General features: G+C 44.6%; 1 protein-coding gene across 1 annotated transcript; it reads right to left on the reverse strand.

Annotated features, from left to right (window-relative positions):
* Positions 1-4253: 4253 nt before the first annotated feature.
* siah2l (seven in absentia homolog 2 (Drosophila)-like) lies at positions 4254-27009 on the reverse strand. Its single transcript, XM_085798783.1, has 3 exons — positions 26420-27009; positions 5578-5757; positions 4254-5442 (listed from the first exon to the last, which is right to left on the reverse strand). Exons 1-3 carry the CDS (start codon positions 26861-26863, stop codon positions 5071-5073), a joined length of 996 nt encoding a protein of 331 aa, XP_085654909.1. The 5' UTR covers positions 26864-27009; the 3' UTR covers positions 4254-5070.
* Between the last annotated feature and the right edge of the window lie 876 nt (positions 27010-27885).

The following is a 27885-nucleotide window of genomic DNA, read 5'->3' on the forward strand; positions in this document are numbered from 1 at the left end:
TAGAAAGTCAGTGAGGTGAGAAGTGGAAGTTATAATCAAACAAGAAGAGATAGAGTGAGAGAGACAGCGGCATTTCCTCTGTTTCTGAACTGAGGTCAGTACAATAATCAGCTCATCATAATAATAATAAATCAATCAATATTAACTAATAACATTAAAGGGACAACGAGGAGTTTCTCCAGCGGCAGAACGAAAAATTCTGCGACAATAAAAAAGTCTCATATTAATGTGGATGAATCTACGCTACCCACACTTGTTAAAGGTGTACAGAAAAGAAAATTGAATTTAAGCCCACTCTGGGTCATAAAATTAGTGTAATAACTCATCTATCAGACGATGTAGGTCAAACTTTGTGCAAAATTCTATTTTTGAGTAAATCCGGGATGAAAGTGTGTATTTTAGTGTAGTTTTTTTTCCGCATTGGATAATGCAGGCGCACGGATTATACGTCAGCCTGTACACGAATCACCAGCCACTGATATTGGATCCATAATCCGTCATTCAAGCGTCTGACACACGCACACACACACGGAGCTCGGGCTCGCCCCAAGCTTTGAATGTCCCGCCCGCTCGATAACGACCAATCAAATTTGTTTTCCTCACTCGGGTAAACTCGTGTTGCAGCTCGTGACAACTCGGCGCGACAAACAGGACAAACGGCCATTTCTGTACACCTTTAATGGGTCCATTTTCGATAAATATATCGTTTTGTCTCTATCGTTATTTTGTTATTATTAGTGGTGGCGGAAATGCTGGGCGAGCCGACCAGCGTTTCCTTACTTTCGGTTTCACGGCGAGTCATGAGAATAACGCTGCTGAATCGCTGTTTATGGTCGGAACTACGACGGTATGTGATCGTCTTCAAACCTCTGACTTTAATGATTGATGAATGAAAACATGAGTCCTTCTTGCGCCGGTCAAAGAATTTGACGGTGGGTGCGGAGGCTCATAAATGTAGTTTGAAAACGCTTCGCTTTTCCAAAACTCCTCGTTGTCCCTTTAAGGTTTTAAAGCAACAGAATATTAATGATTGTCTGGCCAGTGACATCTCACTGTTTACAAAACAAACGGCAAGATAAAACATTTAAAATCAGTGAATGAACATTTAATAGTTGTTCAGTATAGAGGTGGATGTTTAAATTTAAGCTCCATATAGTATAAAACCAGCGGTCAGGATTTCCTGCAACTTTGTGATGTCACAACAAAACACCACCAAGTCCCACCCCCCCCGGCAGACTATCCAACACACATCTGAGTGTGGTACCCAAAATCTTTCTCAATTTTTATTGGACTCACAAAACAGTTAGCCAATCAGAAGGCAGTCTCAGAACCTCCCCTTACCTGATTGGCTGACACTGACCTGTTGGTGCAGAGCTCCAGAAAGAGGCCCAAGAGAAGAGTTGTAAAACTACAATGAGATGTTTTTTGGTTCTTAAAACCACAAGTACATCTCCTTATGGATTGACCCTGGGTCCAGGTGGGAGGGGCTCAGTGATAGCTTTTTTCTGACATCACAACATCACAGAATTATTACCGGCTGGTTTTAAAACAAACACAACACTGTGTGCATTTCTCTGTGGACTTAATTAAGAATTAATAAAGAACCTAGAGCTGCTTTATAATCACACTCCACGTGGACATCTACCACAGTATGGAGCTTTAATATACACATCTACCTTTATACTGTATGGAGCTTTAAACATCTACCTTTCCATTATAAGGAGCTTAAATGTTCTGCTGCTTTGGAGCAGTGTGAGCAGACAACTGATTTCTATCCGAGTGAACATGGAAAAAAACGCCGCTGAGGTCCGAGGGGTCTGCGGTTTAGTCACAATAGTCGTGATCAGAGGTATCTGCTGACTTGTCAACAACTTCTTCCTGGTTGCTACAAAGGTTTAGAGACAACAATTGTTTTCTTTACCTATAACAACATCAACAACAACAACAACAATAATAACGTCAGTCCATCGTGTCTATGTGGTTTTGAGCAAGCAGCACACAGTTTTTCTACATTTCTCTCCTGTCAGTTCAGAATCTCCGACGTTTCCCTGGTCATATTCTCAGTGAGAAAACTAAAAACAAAGTGATGTTAAACAGGAGCTCATCAGCACCAGGACTCCCCCAGAAAGAGCCGGACACGAGGGTGGGGGGAGGACAGCGGTAGAAAAGTAAGGCGCTAGCGGCTCGGCAGGCTGCAGGAAGAGGGACAGAGGATTATACCTCCATTTCACTGCTTTTATCTGAGATTAAAGAAAGTCTCAGGATTAACTGAATCCTGCTGAGGTCCAACAACCAACCCCCTCCAAACCGCCACAGAGGTGTCAGAGCGCCACCGGGCTGCTGGACCTCAGTCACAGTCCACTGTGGCTCTGCAACCTCAGACACAGGCCTCAGCTGAGGAGACGTGTTCACATGATCTGCTACAGAAGTATTTCAGTTTGCTGGTTATTATTATTATTGATATAATTATTGATACAAGTGACAGTGTGAATAGTGGTAGTCAGTCAGAGCCTTTTCAATATGCTGAGTGATAGAAAGTTCATCATTCCGTCTGGTAGTAAACTGAGAAACAACAATATTCTGTAATGAAGTTTTAAAATTGACCATCAAAGAAAAGAAGAAACTTTTCACGTTCAAATCTGAAACCGCTGAATTTTTGCTGTGAAATCGAGCAAAATGAATTCATTAATTCATTGCTTAAGATCACATCCAGCTGAGGTCAGCGTATGGCAGAGTAATGTTTATTGATCTAATGGGAATGGCTAGTGGCTACGTCATCACATTCTAAAACATCACTTCCGTGTCCAATCGCAGGATATTCAGTATAGAAACAATAGGCAGAGCCGGGTCAAAAACACCGCGGGAGCTTTCATTTATGAATAAATAAACATATATATTCATGTATATGAATTTAAAGCAGATAACAGCGGCACGGCCGTTTCGGCTAATGCTGCATTCAAGGCAGGCTTTTGAAACCGTAAGTTACAGCTTCAAGTCACAACTACGACTTGGTAGCGTTCCAGGTAACCCGTAGCTCGTGTTTTTACCGTCCTGTTGTCTGTGAAAGTTCCCTATAACGGCCACTCGTTACTTCCAACCCGTGAACTCGTACCAGATCGAACTGGTATGACTTCACAGGAAGGAAAAACACAAAGTACGAGTTTCCGTGAACGCACCATGAGTTAGCAGCCCCCGCCCTTGTCAGGCATCAATTGGTCCTCGTGCTACGTCACCACATTCACGCGCATCCCTTGGCTGCACACACAGCCCTTCATGCCGTTCTCTCTCCTCATTGGATAACACTTGTATCCCACAAGGAAAATTTTCTCCTCGGGTTACAGCAGAGCAGAGTGACGGAGAGACTCGTGTTTAGGCTGAAATACTTCATGTAAGTGATTGCTGACGGAAAATAGGACTATTTAGGACTTATATTAACAAAAACATTCCACTGATATCTGCTTTAATGCACAATATAGCATATATATTTTTTCTTTTTTACTGTAAAAAAAGAAGAAAAAAAAGAGAGAGAGAAGATGAGCGTAACGTGGGACGAAAGTAACAAAGCGATTTTCTCCGAGCATCAAGTCTGATGTCTAACTTTGTCAGCATGTAGCCTACATCTTGTATGACCTAACAGAACTGCAAAAAATCTTGAGGTTACGTCTGACTTTGACCGAGTTACATTCAAGAACCAGCTGTTTTCAATGACTGGAAGTAAATTCACTCGGTGATTTATTTCGATCGATCAGCTGTGTTTACGGTTTCAGGTGTCACAGACGGTTAGACAGATTAATTAGTCCTCCACATCCTAAAGTTTGACTTTTTTTGACTGAGAGTTTTTCAGTATAGAAGCAGCTCAGGTTTAAGTGTCGGGAGTCACTGTGGGGACGAAAGAAACAGCTGTGTTCTCGTCCCTCTGCACACTGAGCCTGTGGTCACCGTGCCGCACCGCGGTCACACTGTGTGTTACAGGATTAATTAAAACACACAACGTAAACAATGCGACCGTATACATGTGTAAATACTACCGGAGGAGGCCAGTGAACCAGTGGATCGCGGTGGTCCAGTCACGGAGGTTAACGTTAGTTAGCTAGTAGATAGTGCTATGTTAGCTCATATAACGTCTATATTTAATTTATAAATGTGTGTGTGTGTGCGTGTGCGTGTGTTTTGGGGGACAGCAATGAAGAACATGCATTGCTGCATACGTTAGCAGCAGGGGTTGGACACGGAAGTGAATCGTGACGTCACACTAGCCATTCCCATAAGTTTTGTGCGATTCTTCTGATGTTTGACAGCAGGTTGTGTATTGTTGTGTATTTCCTGTGAGATCACATGACCAGTGAAGCTGCAATAGTCAGTCAATCATCAGAGATATAATGTGCACCTTTCCATTCAGCCGTTAATTGTTTTCTGTTTTATCTTAGTGATATTTTAAAGAATGAATGATAAACAAATCTATTCATCTTTAGACAATAATCGTTTGCTGTGGTGTGACTATAACCCAGCCAGCTGTTCAGCATCTGTAAGACACAGTTGGACCTTTATACATCAGGTATTTACCTTATTTTATAAACATACTATATAAACATTTGAGAGTTGATTTTCTAAGAGAATTTATAACGATAAATGTTACTATGGAGACAGGGCCACGCCCGCTGGCCTAACTGCTCAAAGCAACGGAATGACCTGCAGTGATAGGCTGAGACGACTGTCAATCAAAGATGTGTCTGTGTCAAGTTTGGACCAATCACAGAAGGGAGGACCAGGATGCTGTGAACACGATGACAGGAAGTCAGATGACCCTGACAGGAAGTGGCGTGTCCTTCGGTCCTCCAGCGAGACCGGGTCCGACCTCTTCTTCATCAGTTCAAGAGGGACGGACACACGATGCCGTCCACTTCCTGTTTGGATATCGAACAAGTCAGAGCCAGCGTTCTGCTGCAAACGTCCTGTTGTACAAACGAGTCCAGCTGCACAGCAGCCGTGTCTCTAGAGGTGTCCATGACTTCCTGTGAGCGCAGAGGGTAAAGGGTCTGTGCCGTCTGTCTGTCGGAGTCCTCTCCTCCCTCAGCACATGGAGATGGTGACGTTGATCCCCAGGTTGCCGTTGTCGGCGAACAGGTGGGCGATGGAGGTGTCGAACACCAGGCAGTCGCTGTTCATGATGGCGGCCGCCACCCCGTCGTGGATGGAGCGCGGCGTGGCCTCCCAGGTGAGCCGGCGCCGGTTGCCGTTGAGCTCCAGGCGGTAGGCGAAGTTCTCGGCCTGCTTGCGCGTGCCGATGAGCAGCACCACGGCGAAGAACTGCTGGTGGCCCTCGTACTTCTCCTGCTTCTCCAGGACCAGCATGAAGTGGTGGCTGAAGCACGACTGCATCATCACCCAGTCCACGGCGCCGGGCAGGTTGATGTCCGTCGCCAGGAAGACAATGTCCTCACCCTGCAGACAAAAGAAGACATATATAGATAAAACATCTTGGTTGAGGTTCGTCCAGCTCTGATCTGAGGGCGTGGTGTGGTGCGTGGTGTGGTGCCGGGCCTTCTGGTCTGTTGGGGGTGGTGTCTCGGTGCCGACCTGCAGAGTGGTGATGGATTTGTGAGCGTGCATCAGGTGGGGCATGACGGCCTCCAGGGAGCCGTGCCATTTGCAGGTGGCCCCGGGGCATGGGCAGGTGTACGGCCTGAACTCGCACACTTCCTCGTGGTCGGGCTTCTCGCTGTGGTGGAGGGTCAGCAGACATCCAGCCGACGAGTACTGGAGGTGGAGGACAAGAGACAGGAAGTGAGTATTAAAGTCACATTTCACATAATCTGATCAATTGTTGGGAAAACTAAATAACTGGGGGAAAAGATATGATCAAGTGATTTTTTTGGTCAGCCAAGCATTGGTTGACCAAAAAATCACAGCCAACCATTGGTCGATTGGTTGCAGAAAAAAACTTTTTTGTTTTTTTCTGCAACCAACAAACCAACATTTGGAGCCGTGTCTTGTCAAAATTAACTCAAAACAATATGACTGAACTGTATATGAAAGGCTATAGGGCTTTTAATTTGAAGGGCCAGATACAGGAAGTCGTGACACGCACTCGCTGTCAGTTTTTTTTGTCATTGTGTTTTTTGTTTTTTTTACACGGCAAGTGATTTGCCCCGTCAAACAAAAGACATCTCCCCCTGCTTTGAGCATTGAGGACATATTGTTTGGTCTGGTGTCACTACAGGGTCGAATGTGAGAATTTCTAGAGAGTCAGGACTTGGAAAATCTGTAGAACTACTGAAGAAATCTATTGACCCTAAATCTTGATCGTCTTCGCAAGCTGATTTCCACAGAAAACATTTGATGTGAAAGAAGTGGAAAAAAAGAATATGACCGATGACTCTGTTAGTGACCCCCAGTCCAAATAACACCCCCCACCTCCCTCTATTTCTGGACCAGAGAGTCATTCAACTAGTGATGTGTTGAGGACCAAACTGTCCAATGAGAAGACAGTTATTAATCGTTCTATAAATACCAAATGGGCTTCAGCTCTAAGCTCTGACACTCTTACATAAGCTGCACTCCATTATCATAATAGTTGAAACAGGGCTGAGAACCACCAGACACAAAACTGAGTCATGTGTTATCACCGAGTCAAACTTTTACCTTGGGCAAAAATGAATATTGAGGTCTAATTTGAATCTGAGACTGTAGTGGTGTGTAAGGCACAGTGTTTTCATTGATCTTAAATCTACATTTGCTTTTCCTGCGGGGGTGGGGGGTGGGAGGGGGGTGGTGAACACTGTATGACGCTTATTGATGAACATTTTCGTTTCCCTCAATCACTCCATGTTTGCAGAGAGCGTACTCTTTTGTTGTCTAAACCGATTACAATGGCAGGACACCCCACCCCCACAACCTCAAAAGAACCCACTCAGGCACAGGGAGAACATGCAAACCCCACCCAGAAAGGCTCTAGGCCCCCTGCTGTGCTGACCACTGCACCAGTGTGCTGCCACGACATTACTCAGTACGTTTACATGACGGTTGAAAAACCTTAACCTGACTATAACTGGACAACTGAAGTGCATGTAAACACATTAGTCTGACTAATATCGGAGTTCTCCTTATCCGACTAAAACACCCAAATTATGTGATTGAAAATCACATCAGCATGTATAAACCTTAATCAGAGTTAAACTGGACAATGCATGTGTGCATGCTCCACAACAGTAAAGATAACACAAAGTGTAGGACAGATGTCGGCCCAAACCTGGCAAAGAATTGAGTGCATTTCACACAGTGCGACCAGCGAGACAAAAAAAGGAAAGCTGTGGACCGCTATGCTTGCTCATAGCTTGACTTAGCTGGTCATGTAAACGTACTAAGTGTGTGAAATTTTAACAGTGACCCATAATTTCGAGCAGAGTTTACTTTGCTTCTCTGAAACTTATTCCTAAACATTGCGGATGCTAATGTGGATCTGCTGGGATTTACAACAGTGAGCACAAACAGAGACGCTAAAATGGTAAACCCCAAAAAGAGGGGGACTTGTATTCATTCACCTTTCCACGTGCCCAGAGAGTTCTCACATTGTTGTTTGCTTTTCCATTTCCCGTTGGGCCACGCTGAGACTCCATCATTGCCAGACTCCAAACACATTTGCATTGAGATGCAATCATCACTGTCTCTGGAGACTATCCATTAAACACTAGAATCCACACTGCCAGACATTAGACTGTCTGTGAGGGAGGCTCACACTGCCACTCCCTGCCTCCACTCACCAGACCTGATCATACACTGGTCCTGGTCCAGAAACAACCTCAAGCCACAGGATCCTTCAGGAAATGGTCTCCTGAGGCAGAGGGGGCTCTGAGGGACTCTCTACCTGGGGTGTCCTGCAGGAAGCACTGAGGGGGTCACACACTGTGTTACTGACTCAAAAGTTTGAGCTGCTTCCCTGATAACAAGTCTTGGGTTACCAGTAACGTCAAGAACGTCCTTAAAGGGATAGTTCAGCATTTTGGCAAATTGGCCCATTGCCATAATCCCTATAGTCATAGCAGTAGGTTCGTTACCTTTAATTGTCGGTGCAAGCTTTAGAATAGTGGAGCAGAGCCGCAAGCTGCTCAGAGCTACGCTACGGAGGCTCATGGGATTTCTTGGTTTCCCTCATCAAACTCATCAAATACACAATCCAACATCTGGTTGTGACCTGCACATTCACCACACTATGAAATAATAACAGAACGTTACCAGGCAGAGTTGTTTTTAAGGTGAATTCATGCAAAACTGCTGATGCGTGTACCTGTCAGGGACAGTTTTTCATCAAGCAGTCTCTGCATTTACCTCTAAAACAACTCTGTCTCGTAACGTTCTGTTATTATCTCATTGTTAGTTAGCCTCTTTAGCGTAGCTCTGAGCAGCTCGCTGCTCTGCTCTGCCGTTCTAAAAATGACCATGGAGCTGAAACATGTGCAGGGGGCAAGTCAAGCAGAGAGAGGAGGAAGAGGAATACAGAAGGAAGGTGGAGCAGAGGCAGCAGAACAACAGCTTGACGGAGGTCTGGGATGACATGAAAACCACCGCAGGCTGCATTAATGAGGACAGACCAGGGAGGGGGGTCTCTCCTGACTTTAGATAGAAACTGCAGTTTAGTACAGGGATTGGGAAAAGGTTTTACTACTGTTCAATCTGGCACTTAAATACTTTTTATTTTGTAAGAGTAAAAATAACAGAATTTCCATATTATCCCATATTCCTTTGTCTGTTTTACAACATCTATGTCACGTCTGTCTGTCCTGGATGAGGGATCCCTCCTCTGTTGCTCACCCTGAGCTTTCTCCTGTTTTGTCCCTGTTTAAAGAGTTTTCTTGGAGCATTTCCTCAGTGGATGTGAGGGTCTAAGGACCGAAGATGTTGTTATGATGCTGTGTAAAGCCCTTTGAGACAAACTGTTTGTAAAAATGGGCTATACAAATAAACACTGATAAACTCAACAGATGCTAAGTCCAGTTCAGGTTGAATTCAGGAACACACCCAGAGCAATCAGACAGTCACTTTTCATCATTAACCCATGTGTGATGAACCCTTCATCAGTCTGCAGTGCACCTGATCAGCTTCACTGGTGTTCAACCTTCACTGGTGTTCACAGGTCACTTGTGATTCTGTTCTTACATAAAAACATGTAATCACACTTTGGAACATTTAGTCCTCTCTGACACTCCCGCCCAGAGCAGAGTGTCAGTGTGTGTGTGTGTGTGTGTGTGTGTCAGTGCTGCAGGGTGCTGTCAGGTGTGTGAGAGCGCTGCTCTGCCCATCCGACACATGGGGTCAGAGGGAGTGATGCAGTAGGTAACAGTGGATGCATCGCAGACAAACATCTTCATCAGGAATGGAGCCGCTGAGTGAACTTGATGTTTGCAAAAACAAACTGGAAATCAATATACCTGATTTCTTTGTTGCTGAGAGGAGAACTGATAAAACATGAGGAGGGTCTCTGGGACCGATGGATTGTCAGACTGCTGCATCCTTACAGATTGTATTAAATCAGAGACACAGGAGATGTAGCAAACATCACTGTGCAGCTTATCCTATGATCATCATCATTCAACTTTTTCACATCAGGTCTCAGGGCTGCAGACTAAATGGAGGCTTTTTCCCCTTAAATTCTAGACCTACTAGCGCATGGGCAACCAATAATTTTGACGTTGGCTAAGCAAACAACGGATACATACTTTCTCCCTGGTAACCCCGGTGTACCAGAGGCAAATCCTGATTTAGAGGATAATCATCAGTCAAGTATTTATCAGTAATTGGGCTGTCAATCTTCCCCCAAATCAGATTGAATTTCTAACACTTCTTATGTTAAATATTCAAATTATATTCAAATTTTTAATGTTTAAAATTCAATGTTTAATGTTTTTACCTCGTCATATTCACCTATATCAGCTTATTATTACATCCCGTGTCCATTAAAGGGCATTTCAACCAAATCTGTTAAGTAACATGCAACACATTTAAGATTTACCAATTCAATATAAAACTTCAAGAAGGGAAATCTAAATATTATAAGTAGTGGTGCAACAGATCGTGCGTGTAGTGTGGGAACACGTAGGCGCACCGCTCCAGCCGAATAAACGGGCAATTAAAAAAACTGCGCGTAAATTTGAAGCTGCAGATCTACGTCATGCACAACAACAACATTGTTTGTTTTATCAACATGTTTACTACCCTGAACGTTGCGACGCACTACGTTAATTTGCGTCGTTGTGGAAGGCACGCATTGGAATGTCAGTTTTCAGATGTTCTCATTTTGAAAATAATTCGAATAGCAAAGTTAGATCTCACAGACCTACTCAGAAACAAGGCAAAATGTGAATATTTGCTTTGCAAGTCAAATTACGGTGTGTACCCCAAAAATTTCTGCTTCCTATATAAGTTAGGGGCCACTGTGCTCCTAGTAAAAAAAAGTTAATCTGGACTCCTGGGTCTGGTGGTCTGGAGCAAACAAAAAACGGCAATATTGAAGAATCACAATTTAAATGGAATCGGTACTCAAAAAATTGTAAAGAATTAAAACTGGAGAAAAAAGCTATTGTCCCAGCCCTATTATAAATCTTAGCAAAGACCAAATGGTGCTCATCATCGTGTGGGGTGATGACTGACTGACTGACAGCTCCATCAGTGGAGATGGCGGCGCTCCCTGGATGTTTTGGCTTCATTTCCACACAGCGGTAAGAAGTGATAGGAAACATTGTCTTTATAAACAATCACTGGCTTCAAAAAGCACCTGCGTCACTCACAGGTGTCTGGCTGGCTGCACCGTCTGGTTTCACACCTCACAGCCAATCACAAAACACCATGTCAGAGGCTACAGCAGAATTCCATCCACACTGGTGTACTGAGTCTATTGTGCTCTGTGCCTTTCTGTTTCTCCTCACACTAAACTGTCACCGCTGAGCCTGAGAGAACAGCCTGCATATTCATTATCTCCTCATTTAACTAATCCAAATGAAGTGAGGCATGCTGGGTTATAAATATAGCATCAGAGAGATGTGTGTGTGCGAGGGGTTCGTGCTGTCTTTATGAAGAGCGCCTTCAGGTTGATGTTTAAAGGACTGCTTTGAGGTGTGGATAATGGGTTTGGGACAGAAACGTGTGTGTATGTGTGTGTGTGTGTGTGTGTGTGTGTGTGTGTGTGTGTGTGTGTGTGTGTGTGTTTGATTGTAATGTAATGGCTGCAGCTTTCTCCACAATTTTCCGAGATGCTGAAGGTCACAGTGATGGGATTGTCTCTCCTCCTCCTCCTCCTCTTTCATCTTAAACAACAGCTCCTACAGAGAGATGAGGAGCCTATAGTGTGGTGGTGGTGGGAGGAGGGGGGAGGAAAAGGGGGAGATGAGGTGATGAGGAGAGTAATGAGGTATGAAAACAGGCAGGCACCGTGCCAGGAGGACGGGCGTTAGGGATGCTGTTTGAATGAGACAGAGAAAGAGAGAGAGAGCATCCATAAAGATGAGGAGAGAGAGAAGAGAGGTATTGAAGACGACAGGGAGACGGAGACGGAGTGAGGACACAGAAACCACATTCACTCTGGTTTCTGCATTCGATCTGCTGCGGCCCGGGAGACGCCTGCTGATTGGTCGGCTCAGATGCATCCACTCACTGCCGTCACATGTGTCGGCTGCACAACGCGCTTCAACCACGAGCACAACGCAGTGATCCATCAGCTCTGAGTTCTTCAACGCCTGATCTATAATGTATCTCTATCCATCCCCTGAACTTAGATCTCACCTCCCGTTTTATCTATAAATAAACAGGTGTTTATGTAGATGTCCAAACCACATCTGAAATTGTGTGAGTGATCATATCTCAGAGACACTCTGAATGCATCTTGGCTCGTCTCACACCTGAACACTGATCAGATCACCTGAGACAGAGAAACCCAGGAGAGTGTGACACTGACAGCAGCAGCAGCCTGACAGCTTGGTCGCACTGGACGCGGAACCGAAGCGCAGCGCCCTGGAGCGGAGGCAGTTTCAGATCGGCGCACATGTTAACTGGTCTGCCTGGTCGCACATCTCGCGCTGTGGAGTGCAGTGTGCGCGCCTGCAGCGCTTCAGAACGGTTCATTTCTATTTTTCACGCGAGCTGCGAGCGCCGAGCGCGCAGTCTGTCAAGCTGCATAGACCAGATCGTACCAGACAGGAAGTCGGGCACAGAAAAGGCGAGAGAATCTGGTCAATTTTCAAAATAAAATCAATAAAATGATGATTAATTAAGCTGTTGCTTGTCCGTCTATAGCCTAAATATTTGTCAGTTGCGTCTGCACACGAGACACACGCACACAATAACATGTGTGTGTGTAAAACCGAGTGAATACGAGTATGGGCGACTGCAGTCGATGTCTGACGGGCGCGGAGAGAGGAGAAGAACTACGCTCCCAGTGCGACCACGCAAGCGCCCGAGAAGCCGCGCGCAGTGCACTCGCTCAACTTCCGCGTGCAGTGCGACCAAGGGGTGAGGAAATGTTATGGATCTGGAGCTGCTGGCAGCAGCTGGCAGCTCAACTCAAACACCTTCTTAAAAACAAAAAAAACCCTAATACCAACTAATTTTGACTAAAAAAAGGGAATTAGAGAGCTGATGATTTATTTTTGCCACATTTTAACAAGGGATGGGTATCAAGAACCGGTACTAAATTGGTACCCGATACCCATCCCTTGTTAAAATGGGTCTGGTTGTTACCGAAATATCAATACGCTCCTGGATGAACGGTGCTGCTATTGGTGTTCATGTAATGTTAAATATTTCTAACATAGCTGGTAGAGATATTATAATTCCAGAATGATAATAAATGAGGGTGAGTATATGTTGCTTAGTATAGTGTTTATATCCAACATGTCACTGTTCACTAAATCAACATAGTTCAACTTAGTCTGTTCTTACAAAATGAAGTCTGTGAAGTGTCTGCATTTTCTCATCGTCAAACCTGAGCTACTGTCTGTTCCTCCCTCCCTCTCAAATCTGCATATAAATAAATGTTATATGAAAACGAAAACTAGTGAGGGGAAAAAAAAAACATGAAATGGAAACTTTGTAGTAATTCCTGCGACCAGTGACCAGACCAGTGGGGCGCATCCCACACTTTGAGAATCACAGGTCTAAAGTGTGGGTATTTGATGAAAACAAAGCCATGTGGCATTTTCACCTTTAAATACTTCCATGGTGAAAAGAAAAGAAGACATGCCATCCCACAATTCCTTGCAGCAGCAACGTTTCAAATGAGAATCGAGGAATTCAAATGGTGACAAAAACTAAAACCTCTGCTACAGTATCATGACATCATCGTGAGACACAGGACCAAAAATAAAAAAAGAAATCATTATTGATTAATGGTCAAACAAACAGTGGACTAGTGATTAGATTACCACGGGCAGAGAGTGTATGTGTGTGTGTGTGTGTGTCTCAGTAGTCGGCCTCGCCATTTGTCTGATTAAAAATTCATGTGCTGCAGGTCAGAGCACAGCAGCTGCTTCCTGGAAAGGTCGACAGCCTGAAAAAACAAGATGCCACCAACGACCTGAGCTTCAAGCTCCAGCCACACACACACACACACACACACACACACACACACACACACACACACACACACACACACACACACACACACACACACACACACACACACACACACACACACACACCACACACACACACACACACACACACACACACACACACACCTATGTAAAAACTGATTTAAAAAACCAAAGGTCCAAACTTTGCCTAATCCTAACAGCGCTAGATTCTGGCTACAGAGAGGTTTTATCACATTTGTACGGTGGAGTTCAACACACATGCTACAAATTCACAAAACAATTTGAACTGCAAAAACTTACAATATAATTAAAGTGTGTTTTCATCCATTAGTATTGAGGACATCGTGTCCATAAGAACAAGATTTATTGTCACTCTCCTTTTTATCATTTACTATTTATTAACTTTTACTTGAATTCTTCTTTTAATTGTTTGTTTACTCTCTATGCATTACTTTATGAATTGCCGTAAAAAACAACAAGATGCTGAGAAACTATCTGAGCTCTTCAGGTCCTGAAGATCTTTGATTATTGATTTGGAAATCTGCCATAAGAAAACATTATCGAGCCATCAGCAACATCCAGGTGCACATGAAGCATCTTCAACCCGATGCTGGACATCTGTCTGATGGGAAACAGAGATGAACGGATCCCTCAACAGAAGTGGAACTGGACCAGGTTCTGCACAGACCAAGACATGATCCACAGGCCGAAGAAATGTACTGAGCCTGTTTCACCACGATCAATAACCAGCCTCTGTGTGTGGGACTTCATTGGTGGAGTCAGTTTAAATCAATGCTTTAATGAGATTAATGAGACAATTAACCAGATGAAATGAGGACCTTATCAGATATAAAACCGGACTGACAGTGAGAGGTCCTGGCAGCGCCCCCCACAGGCTGCAGTCCTCACTACAGCCTTCACAATGACACTGGACAGACAACATTCAGCTTTTAGGACCTTTAAGACCATCTGTCTGCAATAATAGAATAATTAATGGCTTTATGAGCTGTAACCCGCACTTTGGTGAGAGAGGCTGAATGTCAATAGCTACAACTTTCTAGGGCTGCCCCCGACCAAAGATTTTGTTGGTCGACCAGTAGTCGTCACTTATGGCGATTAGTCGACTAATCGACCCCCCACCTTGTGGGGAAAAAATTTTATAAATGAAAATTAAAAAAAAATTTTTTTTTTGCCCGCAGTCAGGTTGAGAATTAATGAATTAATGCTCGTGACTCCGGCCGTGTTGGGTCCGAGATTCAACAACAAGCCGGTCGGGTTTCACCGTTATTACGGGCAGAATGCCCGTTTATCACCAATAAACACAGTAGGCCTAGATGAGGAGGGTAAAAAGTTACTGAGCTCAGGCTGTGTGACGGGGGTGCGGGGGTGGGGGTCCGCGGCGTGGAGCGGTGCGGGCATAGACATATGTCTATGGGTTCAAAATAAAAGCCCCATAACCTTTCATATACAGTTCAGTCATTGATGTTGGCTTAATTTTGACAAGACACGGCTCCAAATGTTTTTTTTTTTTTTCCTGCGACCAATCGACCAATGAAATTTTGGTCGGCTAATGATTTTTTGGTCGACAAGTGCTTGGTCGACTATTTGGGGGCAGCCCTACAACTTTCGCTTATTTACAAGAAAACACCACCAAGGTCTTTTACAAAACAGACACTGTGACGATGTGGTGTGGTGTTCAGGTTTAAGACCAGTCGTCACAGAAAATCAGACCAGTTCCATCTCTTTCAGTCCATCCACATCCACACCTATTGGTTCCTTCTATTTTGTTACACGTGTCGTGCAAAACAATGATGTTATGCTCTCGCAAGAGACGGACAGTTGCACAAAATGATGCTATTAGTGCAACATGTAGAGTCTGTGGCACTGAGATTTCCAGCCATGGTGGAAACAGCAGCTGCAGGCCAGTCCACAACTCCACCTTTCTGCTGCTCACCGTCTGCTCACTGTGGCATTCAGCGTTCAATCTAAAGCAGAAGCTGTGGTTCCTCTACTGACCGCTAAACTGTCCCTATAGGCTTAAAATGTCCAGTTTAACAGCAGAAATACACATGCTTACTAGGGATGTGAATCTTTGGGTGTCTCACGATTCGATTTGATTCAAAATCGATTATCAATCTAAAAAAAAAGCCTCTGCTGTCCATCTCTCTTCAGCCTGGTGTTCAGCTGTGAAGATCTAACCTCCATCTGAGCGCCGATCAGCCGTAGTAGCGTGTGTGTGACTTATAAGAGAAAAACAAAAAACAAAACACTGATCATCCTCTCACTCGACGATAGAGGATCGGGTTGCTGATCGGCACAAGCCTCGTCACAGACATTCAATAGAGCATTTTAATCTTATCGGTAAACAGTTAGAGTTGTTTGCAGCAATTTAACTTTGCAACGCTGTGTAAGGAAGCCTGTGAGGACGCGCAGAGAGATGGAGGAAAGGTTAATAGAAATAAAAATAGATTTTTGAAGTTTATGAATCAATCCAGAATTGTAGATTTAGTATTTGTCCATTTTTAGATTTGCAGGAAGTTAGTGGGCGGAGTCAGATACTGCCAAGACGGCAACGGCAAAGCAGCCCATTCTGAGCACTACAGAGGCAACCTCCATTTTTATTGACAGTTGGTTATGGTCAGCATGCAATCAACTAGTCAAATGAACAATGATGTTAGACGACAGGTCATTAAAATCATTAAAATCTTTATCTCATCTAAATAAACACCCAGCTGAAGAATGAAGGTTGTCTGTTTTAGGGCTGCCCCCAAATAGTCGTCCAAGCACTGGTCGACCAAAAAATCATTAGCCGACCAAAATTTCATTGGTCGATTGGTCGCAGGAAAAAAAAAAAAAACATTTGGAGCCGTGTCTTGTCAAAATTAAGTCAAAATCAATGACTGAACTGTATATGAAAGGCTATGGGGCTTTTATTTTGAAGGGCCAGATACAGGAAGTCGTGACGTGTTGTTGTTTTTTTTACACGGCACGGCAGGTCTCTCTCTCTTTTATTTTTGTCAAAAGCGACTTTTTCCAAAGTTCCACCGCTGTTTTAAACCATTAGCGGGTGCTGTCGTGAGCCCCGGCTCCGTCCCACAGCGCTCACCAGCGTTCGATCTCACAGTGGAGCAGAGACATGATAGTCCCCGCTGCAGTCAGAGACCCGCACCGCTCCACGCCGCGGACCCCCCACCCCACCTGTCTCACAGCCTGAGCTCAGTCACTCCCTCCTCATCTACTGTGTTTATTGGTGATAAACGGGCATACTGCCGGTAAGTCTATGGGTAAAACGCGACCGGCTTGTTGATTCTCGGACCCAACACGGCCGGAGTCACAAGCATTAATTAATTAATTCTCAACCTGACCGCGGGCAAAAAAAGAAAAAGAAAGCCAGAGGCAACACTGGTATTGAGACAGTTAACTTTTAATCAACTTCATAAGCTGTGTGATGTGTGATGTGTGTGTTTGTGTGCGTTTGTGTGTGTGAGCTACTATGGCAGAACGTGTCCGACGGGGCGGGGCGGGGGGGGGGGGGGTTGATTAGTCGGCTAATCGCCATAAGTGATGACTACTGGTCGACCAACAAAATCTTTGGTCGGGGGCAGTCCAAGGGGGCAGTTGTCGGTCTGAGAAGTGAAGCTCACTTCCGCGTTCAGAAAACTGCAATCCCCTCGGCTTCCTCTGGGGGCTGGTGTCAGAAAGCAGCATTCTCCATAGATCCCCATGTTAAAATCGGCGACTTTACATCCTCAATAAACATGATCAAAGCCTGGTGTCAGAACGTTTTTTGGTCACAATCGATAGTTTCTATCCCCGCACACACTCTGAGGGGGGTGTATTTTTTTTAAAAATCTACCGTTTTACTGTTATTAGGTTAAAACTCTGGCCAATTAGGGCGCGGAAACGTTGAGTGACAGGTCCGGAGCGGTCTGGAGACAGGCTGCTTCGAGGCCAGTGGGCGGGTTCTCGGCCGGCCAATCCAACATGGCGCTGTTCAGGCCGCCATATTTGAGTCACAACCAATGGGTGACGTCACGGATGCTACGTCCATTCTTTTTACAGTCTATGGGGCAGCCCTAGTCTGTTTGTTGTTGACTCCTCAAACAGGTGTTTATTTTCCCAGCTAACCGGTGCTGAAGAGAAGATGTTGATCCATATGAACAACAGTAAACATCAGGTTTTGGTATGGGACCATCAGAATCAGTACCAGGCCTCTGTTCAAACAGAACCACAAAGTAACTGTCCCGTATTACCCAGGACTCACCTGGCTGCTCGTCAGCGGTTTGGTACGGCCGACAGGTCGAGCGGCCCTGTCCCTGACCTCTGACCCCTGCTGTAGCTGCTGCTGCTGTTGTTGCTGTTGATGTCCGGGGTTAGCGGTTAGCCCTGCCGCGCTAGACGAACCAACTCCGTGGTGGCGATGCCAGCCCAGCAGGCAGCGCCACTGAGCCAACTCCCTGAGGAGAGGCAGGCAGGAGGCCGGACACAGCATCACACACACTCAACTACCACAGACACACACACACACACACACACATATACGTATATATTACTTCCAAATATCCTCCTGGACGTTCCTCACCACAGGCACAAGACTCTCCTGGTGGTTCTGGTTATTTGACAGCTGGCTGACGTGGCCTAAAAATAGTATCTCTTTTTTATTGATACCGTCTTCCCACTGGGAGCCTTCTTCTCTTCTTCTGTAATGTCCCTCTTGTATTGAAGCCCTGACATGAGAAATTGTTCTCAAAAAAATTAAATAAGTCTAAATTTTAAGCACCGGCAGATCCGTGAACTGAGACACTGGGAGCTTCCGCTACAAACAAGCTTAAAATATAGACTTATTACATTTTTTTCGGAACAATTTCTCATGTCGGAGCTTCAATACAAGAGGGACAGACGAGCTGTGTGGAGGTATTTGGATGTTTTTTTGGTGTGTCTTTTTGGACGAAGAAAAGTGAGCCCCGTTCGCAACCGTCATATGGACATGCACTGCTGCACGGAACCCCGCTTCACGGATGAGTCTGAAACTTCTCCCAGCCCTTAGTTGACATGAGGGTGAGTAGAAAATTAGTGAAATTTGAATTTTGGGTGAACTATCCCTTTAATAGCTCCCTTCGCCACTCTTTAATATTCACTAGGTCCTGACAGAAGCTGATTATTAATTAATTCAATTGTAATGTTGATACTTGTCCTGATGACTGAACTTAGTTAAAATCACTAAACTTGGCTAAAAACTATTGTTGAAGATAAAAGGGTGTCTCAACGTCTTAATTCTAAACCTAGTTTTACTGAACTGTGATTAGAGCTAATCTGAGATTTAATCAAACCTTGTTAGTGCAACCCTACTTTAGTCAATTAGTTAACCGTTGCCACTTAATTTGCTGTTGGACAAATAGTTTCACCTCTGGTTTAAACTCCAGGCCGAGTCATTAGACACATTAGAGCCTGGGCTGTAGCAGCTGCTGCCCCGCTCCGGGCTTTAATCAATACTCAATCAACAGTCAATAATCAGCGACCTGACGTTCAGCGGCTCTGAACTCGGGAGTCTGTTGTTTGTCCCTCTCTGCTCCCTGTAGATCCGCAGACAGACAGCGGGACGAAAACAGAGACAGCAGCTGGTCAGCAGCTGTTTGGACAGACCGTGGGGCCACGTGGAGATCATGTAGCAGGGAGATTAAACCGCCGCCTGGCAGCCGATCCACGTCGCTCTCTGGCTCCACAACACCCAGTCCAGACCAGGACCAGGACCAGGACCAGGACCAGGAGCGGGGACCTGCTTTTTAATCAAGTGAACCAGAACCACCAGAGACAGGACTCAGTGACCCCCCCTCCCCCTCCCCCACCGCCCCAAGAGAGGCCAGGTGATGAAGTCCTGACTCTCGAGACGTCCAAAGTTCTGCTAGTCACATGACTACGCTTTATTCTACTTCCTGTTTCTAAAACATTGAAGATGAGAAGTGAGGAAGCTAAACACACAATCAGCTGATCGTCTCCATAACATCAAACACGTGTGACATCATCACTCTGACATGACATCTAACACACTCCGATACCTGATAGATAATCAATCAGCACAGGAATGTGCCCACCTCTAACACACACACACACACGCACACACACACACACACACACACACACACACACACATACCAGCTCCTGTTGGTGTTGAAGACGCAGCGGTAATGCAGCTCAACCTCGCTCGCCCGCTCTCTCTCTCCTACTGCAGCAGAAGAAAAAAAAAATTCTTCTGTGGTGGAAAAAAAAATGAAGAAACCGAGAATATAAACGCACATTCAGAGACAAACACACACACACAGACACACGCACACACACTCTAGGCTGTGTGGTGTCCGACTGACTGACTGCCTGCCGGTGAATAACAGCAGCTCACACACACAAACACACACACAGTGAAATTCTCTCTCTCTCTCTCTCTCTCCCCTTCTCTCCCTGGCTTCGTGTTAATGTCTCTCCACCGCTCTCTGGCTGAGCGGCAGAAAAACATTCGTCCTCCAACCGACCGCACTGAGACGCTGCAGCACGCGCACACAGACACACACACATACGCTACACAAACACACACACACAGTGGGGGCGGGGAGAAAGAAAGCTGAGAGAAAGAGAGAGGGAGAATAAAAGGGGAGTATCGCTCAGCCCTCTCTCCCTCCTCCTCACAGCATCTGTCCACCGCCCCCCCCCCCCCCCCCCCCCCAACAAACACACACACAAACACACACTCCTTGTATCTGTTTGTTAAAGAGCTTAGATAAACTAATTGACAAACTGATGGACTGACTGATTGATTTCAGTCATTTTCTAGTTGACACAGTCAAATCTGGAATCAGTTTCTTTGAGTGAACCAGTGAACCAGTGCTGCTTCTGATCCTCATCAAGACTTTTCCTTCAGCGCCATCATCAGGTCAGACTAGGGATGTCACAGTTACTTGTTTTCACTATTAAACGCCACAATTAATTGATCGAAAAGATTCCTAAATACTGTCACTTTCCAAAAAAGATGATTTATGAACTGTGTCAGCAGATGTTGCGCCAAAGTAAAGGTAAATGCACAGATACTGGTCCATTTACGTATGGACCAGTATCATTGAATTGGTGGGAATTTAAATGCTGGAATGTCATTTGTAATTTTAAAAAAAGATCAAAATTAACTTAAACATTTGGTATCGATGACAATTAATGACTTGAATATTTCAAACAGTGCCCCTGGCGGATTAATAATTGGTCATGTTTTAATAGATATTTAAAATATTTTATATTTAGTAATTTATATCTTAACTATATTTGATTTTACACATTAATAGTGTTGTGGAATTAATTAATGCATAATAATTGTGATAATCATAATGCCGTGGTTATTTCTCTGACAATAATCGTACCAAAAGAATCTATTATCGTGACATAGGTCAGACATTGTAATAATTATGTGTGTGTACAAAAAAACAGACTTGAGTGGGTTCTGAATCTGTAGCACGTTTGCGTTTTGTAATTCTTGTGCCATCAGGGCCACCGTAGGATCCTTTTAACGCCAACGGATCAGGATTCCTTGCACAGCGGTGGTTAAAATAAAGCCCACAGACAGAGGCTGGGGGCCACACTGTTAAAGGTCAGTACTGTGTTTCACCAAAGTTCAACCGTTAACACCAGGGGCCTGAAAACCTCCAAGTTTCTATGCAGAAAATGTCAGGCGTTGTCAAGGTTGCTTGGCAACAGTAGCCACCTTCTGTGTTGCAACACCAGTAGTGGGAACAGCAAAGATCATGGAGACCATCTCATTTCATGGCCATTAAGGGCCAAATGTTCATAAACCAACAAGGAAGTCGATAAAACACACAACCGGTTGTTTCTCTGACCCAACATCTGTGACCACGGGTTTATTGTTACCGAGACAACAATGGTCCTCCAACTTTAACATTGTAAAGTAGGTATTTTCACCCTTATTTAAAGGGAGAACGAGGAGTTTTGGAAAAGCGAAGCGTTTTCACACTACATTTATGAGCCTCCGCGCGCACCGTGAAATTCTTTGACCGGCGCAAGACGGACTCATGTTTTCATTCATCAATAATAAAGTCAGAGGTTCACAGAGGTTCACATACCGTCGTAGTTCCGACCATAAATGGCGATTCGGCTGCGTTATTCTCATGACTCGCTGCGAAACCGAAAGTAAGGAAACGCTGGTCGGCTCGCCCAGCATTTCCACCACCACTAATAATAACAAAATAACGATAAAGACAAAACACCGACTACCACCGCTACGTCTTCTTATTACGTTACTGCTCAGTGGTTGGGGCAATATCAACACCTATGGCTGTGTGGGTTTAATGGTGGGTAATGGCGGTCAGGCGCTCCGCCGGTCCTATCCCCCCACCCCCCTTCTCAAAAAAAAAAGCGGATTTGCATGATTTACGAGGGTCGCGTTTTCATGTATAAAAATCTGGAAGAATCACATCCCTGAAATATGTATAAAGTATACTGCATGACAGTGTAGCATATGGAAGTATTTGAATGGAGACACAGCATGCCTTTGTAATCGTAACCATAACGACCATGTCTCTGACCTCTACAGTCGTCCTACAACATCAGTTCCAGCGTATTGATAGGGTCTACAAGATCATTAAGGCAAGAAACAAAAAATGAACAGAACATCATGTTCAGATTTTAAAAGTGGGATTCACACTAAGTGACTGAAAGTGGACGACTTCACATGCCCCGCCCCCAGCTGTGATGTCACACCACTGGTTTTTAGTCAGTTGAACACAGAGAAAAAGAAAATCAATAAAACTAAAGGAGGAGGAGGAGCTGTAAAAAAAAAAAACCACACACACACACACACACACACACACACACACACACACACACACACACACACACACACTAATTGAATTACACACTAATAGAGAGTTCACTGAGCACTCAGGAGGATGAGATTCATCACATTAAGGACCACACACACTTACACACACACGCAGTCAGCAGACATAATGGGAGTGAAATTGTTGACTAAGCTTATAGGGCTGGGCAATATAACAATAAAAAATAAAGTTGATGCTAAATAGCTTTAGCTTACAGAAAGACACAGTTGATACAAGGTCAACAGAACAATATGAACAGCCAATGAGAAAGAGAAAAGAGCTGTTGAACCAATCGTACGCCTGGAACAGAGCGAGGGTCAAGACTCAAGAGCCTGGCCTGAGCCCGACGTTAACCCAACATCTTGGGTTTGTCTGTTGGTGAAGATTCACACGACAACTCTGAGTTGCACGAATGCCAGAAATGAGCACAACATGCCAAATCTGATCTGACCTCAGCACCGGCCTGACCCGGCCTGGGCCCGCGGGAACCTGACGCTGAGTCTGGAGTTGGGTCAGGTTGGGCCAGGCCAGTAGAACATCTAACCTAATTTCTCATCCAAAAGACAGCACTGAGACACAGCAAGATTAAAGAAACACCATGTCGTTTTTTTCAGCCTTAGAATAATGTTTCTAAACTCACTGAAGTGGTAAAAAAAAAGGCAAATGTGCGTGTTTCTGACCCAAACAATACATGCCGTGTTCAGGTCAGAATGAAGGCAAACACGGCGTCGAGACAGAAGCGCTCTAAAGTGTCAGGGTAGATGTGATGTGACAAAAAATATTCAGATTTATAAAACACTGCATACACACACTTGCAAGTAAGTGCCTACAAGGCACATACATACTGTAGATAGTAAGGAATATACACACTTGTGTTTAGCTGGGTACTAAAACATCAAAAAATCATTAGGAAGCAACCCAAACGTGTAACAAATTAATCACTGAATCAGATAAAATATCAAATAAATTTGATTAAAATTAGATTTATTGTGTACCTCCCACTTAATGTAAACTCTCCAGTCCTTTGTAACAATACTGTACCTTTTGACAGCCTTCAATTATATTTCCACTTATACACCATTTTAACCTATAAACGTGTATGACTGTGTGATACAGTGTTATTCAGAAAAAACCCCACAAATTAAGCTTTAGTTTGAATATTTTTGCCCACGACAAAAACGAAGACAGGTATTCATGAACTCATCAAACGTCTGAGACACACACACACACACAGACACACACCAAGCTCGGTTTCGCCCCAAGCATTGAATATCCCGCCCGCTCGATAACGACCAATCAAATTTGTTTTCCTTACTTGGGTAAACTCGTGTGGCAACTCGTGTGGCAACTCGTAGGAGGAGGCGCGACAAACAGGACAAATAGCCGTTTCTGTACACCTTTAAATGATTTTTGATAGAAATAGTGATTTGATTTACGTATGCATTCATGTCGCCTGATATAAAAGTAATGATCACGATAACTTTTTTTTCACATCATCCAGTCATAAATGCATGAAGCATCAGCCCTGTTGCTCTTTGTCCTATTTGCATTTTGTGCCAATTTTTTCTTGCCCAGATTTGATGGCATTTCTTTCTGAGGCAGAACTTTTCTCTGCAGCCACAAAACACCTGAACAACAGTTAACCTGCACTCACACACCCACAGCGTACTGAGACAGAGAACACCTTGTTTTCAGTTTTACCACTACAACAAACCAGCAAATAACGACATGACTCTGTCACGCCTAAAATACTGGACAATTATTTTTTCTGATCTTGTGTCTTTTTTTGGTCGGAATATTTATTTATTCTTATGTATTTTATTTTGTTGGGTTTTGGTTTAATGTTATCAGTACCAGTAGTAGAAGGTTTTTATTTTTCAATTTATTTTATGCTATTTTCTATCCTTTTATGACCTCAACAGTTATTTACTCCTTTCTTTCTACTTTTATTTTTATTTTTCTGCACTCTCTCATCTTCTTTTTATCCTTTCTGGTGTTTCCTCACTTTAGAGTGTGGAGTGTAAGATGATGTTTCCTCTGTATTTTTATTTCTCAAAGATTTTAACATATGTTTGTGTGAATGTACCGTTTTATGTAAAGGGCTTTCTGCTGCTTCTCGTTGCATAAAGTGCTCTATAAATAAAGTTTGATTGATTGGCATAAGTATTATGGACGACAGTATATAAATTATATAAGATATTGGGAGGTGGGAAAGGTCTTAAGTCAAACTTGAATAATGGGTACACCGCTAGTGTGTGTGTGTTTTCACCATAGCATAGAAAAGTTTGTTTCTCTCTTCAACCACAACACCTGTGAGGACTCACCTGCTCATTAGAATGATCTAATGATCTAACCACACGGTGACCTCCAGCAGCAGCAGCTCCTCAGCTTTCAGACCTCAGAGGCACAATTCAATTTTAATGGGTCCGACTGTGTAATGGAGCCACAGCGTCGACTCTGAGCCAACGTGGCCAAAGGTAAGTGGACACCTGACCCGAGCATCGCTCTCTGGGACGTACGGGGACGGAAGCAGCTGCTCCGTCTTCCTGAAGCTAGTGAGGCAGGTGCAGACGGTGAGGACCAATCAGAGAACTCACCCAGCTGACTGTGCTGCGCTGCAGTGGTGCCTCAACTCAACTCAAACTTTATTTATAAAGCTCTTTAAAAACAACCAACGGTGACCAAAGCTCTGTATAGATCAGTGCAATAGAATAGAAACTACATGGTATTAAAATACCATAAAATACACAAGTAAAGTGCAATAGAATACAAACCATGAATAAACATGGCCCAACCAGGTGTCAGACAGCAGCAGATGCACAATCAGCATCACAAGCAGTTGAACTTTAGCCTACTGCTCGCACTCACTCTGTTACTGCTGTCACTTCTGTGTCTGCAGCAGAAACATCACTCAAAGGATCTGGAATTTGTCACAAAATGTTCCATTTGTGCTTGTAAAATTTTAACTTAGGGGGCCACTGTGCTCCTAGTGCTCTCAACTTTTCTCTCTCTATATATATATATATATTTATTTATTGTATGTTTAATTGTGTTCTAACTGTTTCCTAATTTTTTAACAGAGTATTTAACTGTGTTTCTAATGAAATAGCCTATGTATTCCTCTTACAGTGAGCCGAAGGCAATTTTCCACGATGGTGGACAATAAAGTTTTATTGTATTGTAGGTATTGTACTGTAGTAAGAGAAGTTAGTCTGGAGCCTTTGAGGGGATAAGAATTTTTAAAAAAGAAAGAAATAAAAGTCTTATGTTTACTTTTTGGGGCATATCACATTTATAATACTATGTGGAATTAAAAATACACTAGTGTGTAATACCTCAATCACACTGCTTGTTGTCTGTCTATAATGGTCCGTAGTAGGCTACATGTTCATATTCTGTATACAGTAGGCTACACCATTAGGCCTACCCATCAAACACTGTTAAGTTGAGTCGTCTGACACTTGACTCTGTGGACTCACATGCTCAACACTCTTTAAATATTCAGTTTGTGAGTGGTAATAATAAACATGCCAACTTTATTCAAACCTATGAAGAGACACACAGCTCTGAGAGAGTGTCAAGGTTTCTTATCAAAAAAGTTGATGGAGTTTTGAGTGGGGTTTTGTCACAGCTGGAACAGAACCTGACCCCCCCCCCCCGTCACACACCACAATCACTCATCATCTGATCATCCTCATGATCCGAATCAATTACACCCCCCCACCCCACCCAACCCCCTCAGGAGAACCCTAACAAGTTCGTCACAGTGACAACCAGACCCCGGTTCCTCCAGACAAAGACTCGGACCAGACTCAGGCTTTGTTTTGAACCTGTCAGCGCCCCGTGATGTCATGATGTGACACGCGCACACACACACCTGTCGGTTAGCATGGTGATGCGGAAGTTGTGATGAGAAATGAACGGTTATCTGTGTCGGTGTCGGTAGCAGGTGAACGGGGGGGGTCTCACCTTGCAGGGGAACGGCAGCGTGGAGGCCACCTTCTCCATGGCCAGGTTCCGGATGCTGGGGGACAGCGGTCCGCGGCAGGTCGGACAGCAGCTCAGCTTCTGACGGCACTGGTTGCAGACCAGGTGACCCGCCTGACACTGGAGGATGGGCGGCAGGACGTAGTCGAAGCACACCGGGCACTCGAACAGCGCCGTGAGCTCCGTGGACTGCCCCGGCAGCCCGGCCAGGGGCAGCGACACTGCGGAGGAGGGGGCAGCAGAACCAGACCCGGACACGGAGCTCACGCCGGCGGCGGTAGCAGCAGCAGCCGCCGCCGCCGCCGCCGCAGCAGCAGCAGCAGCCGCGGCGGCAGCTGCGCCTCCCGAGCCCCCGTGCTTCCCTCCGCCTGCTTTCCCGGCCCCGAGTCCTCCACCTCCGCCTCCGGCTGAGGACGGACGGCTCATGGCTTCAGGCTGCGGTCCTTCCCTGCGCGCTGCCTGCCGAGCGGGCGGTCACATCCACCGTCTACTACCGGACGTCCCTCCAGGACCCCGGAGACACAACATGGCGGCTGTTAGTTTGTATCGCCTGCCGTCGGCTGCCATTGGCCAGCACATCAATGATTGACAGGACGCTAGGCCAATCAGAGAACCGAGTCGTGTCATTACGTAATCTTTGGCAGCGAAGTGGAAGAGGTAAAGATAAATAAAAGACCACGAGATAAAACCGGTTCTTCATCAACTGTGTCTATTTATTCGCCTTTATTATTTTCATTCATAAACATAAATACACAAAATGGTGGCTGCCGGTCTACCGATTCCCAACACGTGGACAAAACATGTAGGCCTACTTGCAGCACATTGGAATATACTTTATTTATTGAACCTTTAGCTAGTGCAACACGGGGATTCAATTTTACAGACTGTGGAGGAACTAGATTTGAAATCCTTTAGCTATGTGTGAAGTGGTCCAGAGTGGCCACGGGAGATTCACGACAGTTCCCAGTGGGCTGCTGACCTGTTGGGCTGGTGTTGTGGTTAGAAACTGTGACATGTAGCGCATCTTCAGAATAATAATAACAATAATAATAATAATAATAATAATAATTAAATCAAATGTAGCCTATGCTTCCACCCTCCAAAATCGCGAAAGTGGTTTGGTCCATACAGCCTGGCACTCTCTGGAAGTTTGATGAAGGAGAAGATGTGAGAGGGCAGAGAAGGACCAGGGGGTCAGCTGGACCATGTTGAAAAGAAATAAGATGGCGCTTGGGGATGATGCAACCAAATGATGTTTTTATTGGGCAAGCTGAGGTATTGAAAGGCGATGGTGAAGGTGCTAATTTTAGGGAGAGATGACCCATCAACAAAATGTCAAGTCAAATATAGTCCCATCCCAGTTCCCCACAAACGTCATTTGAAGAAAAAAAGAAAGCTAAATTGAAGACATTTTAAAGTAAAACCACCTGTGTACAGTAGAACATCCC

This window comes from Trachurus japonicus, chromosome 14 (assembly GCF_045865225.1).
Source record: "Trachurus japonicus isolate A0001 chromosome 14, Traja_1.0".
Lineage (NCBI taxonomy): Eukaryota > Metazoa > Chordata > Actinopteri > Carangiformes > Carangidae > Trachurus > Trachurus japonicus.

Bases quoted from the DNA above. Each gene is read 5' to 3' on its own strand.
- siah2l (XM_085798783.1), bottom strand. From the start codon at position 26,863: ATGAGCCGTCCGTCCTCAGCCGGAGGCGGAGGTGGAGGACTCGGGGCC. The intron at 5,758-26,419 runs GTGAGACCCCCC...CTCCACCTCCAG, and splicing joins CGCTGCCGTTCCCCTGCAAG to TACTCGTCGGCTGGATGTCT. The intron at 5,443-5,577 runs GTCGGCACCGAG...TTTTGTCTGCAG, and splicing joins AATCCATCACCACTCTGCAG to GGTGAGGACATTGTCTTCCT.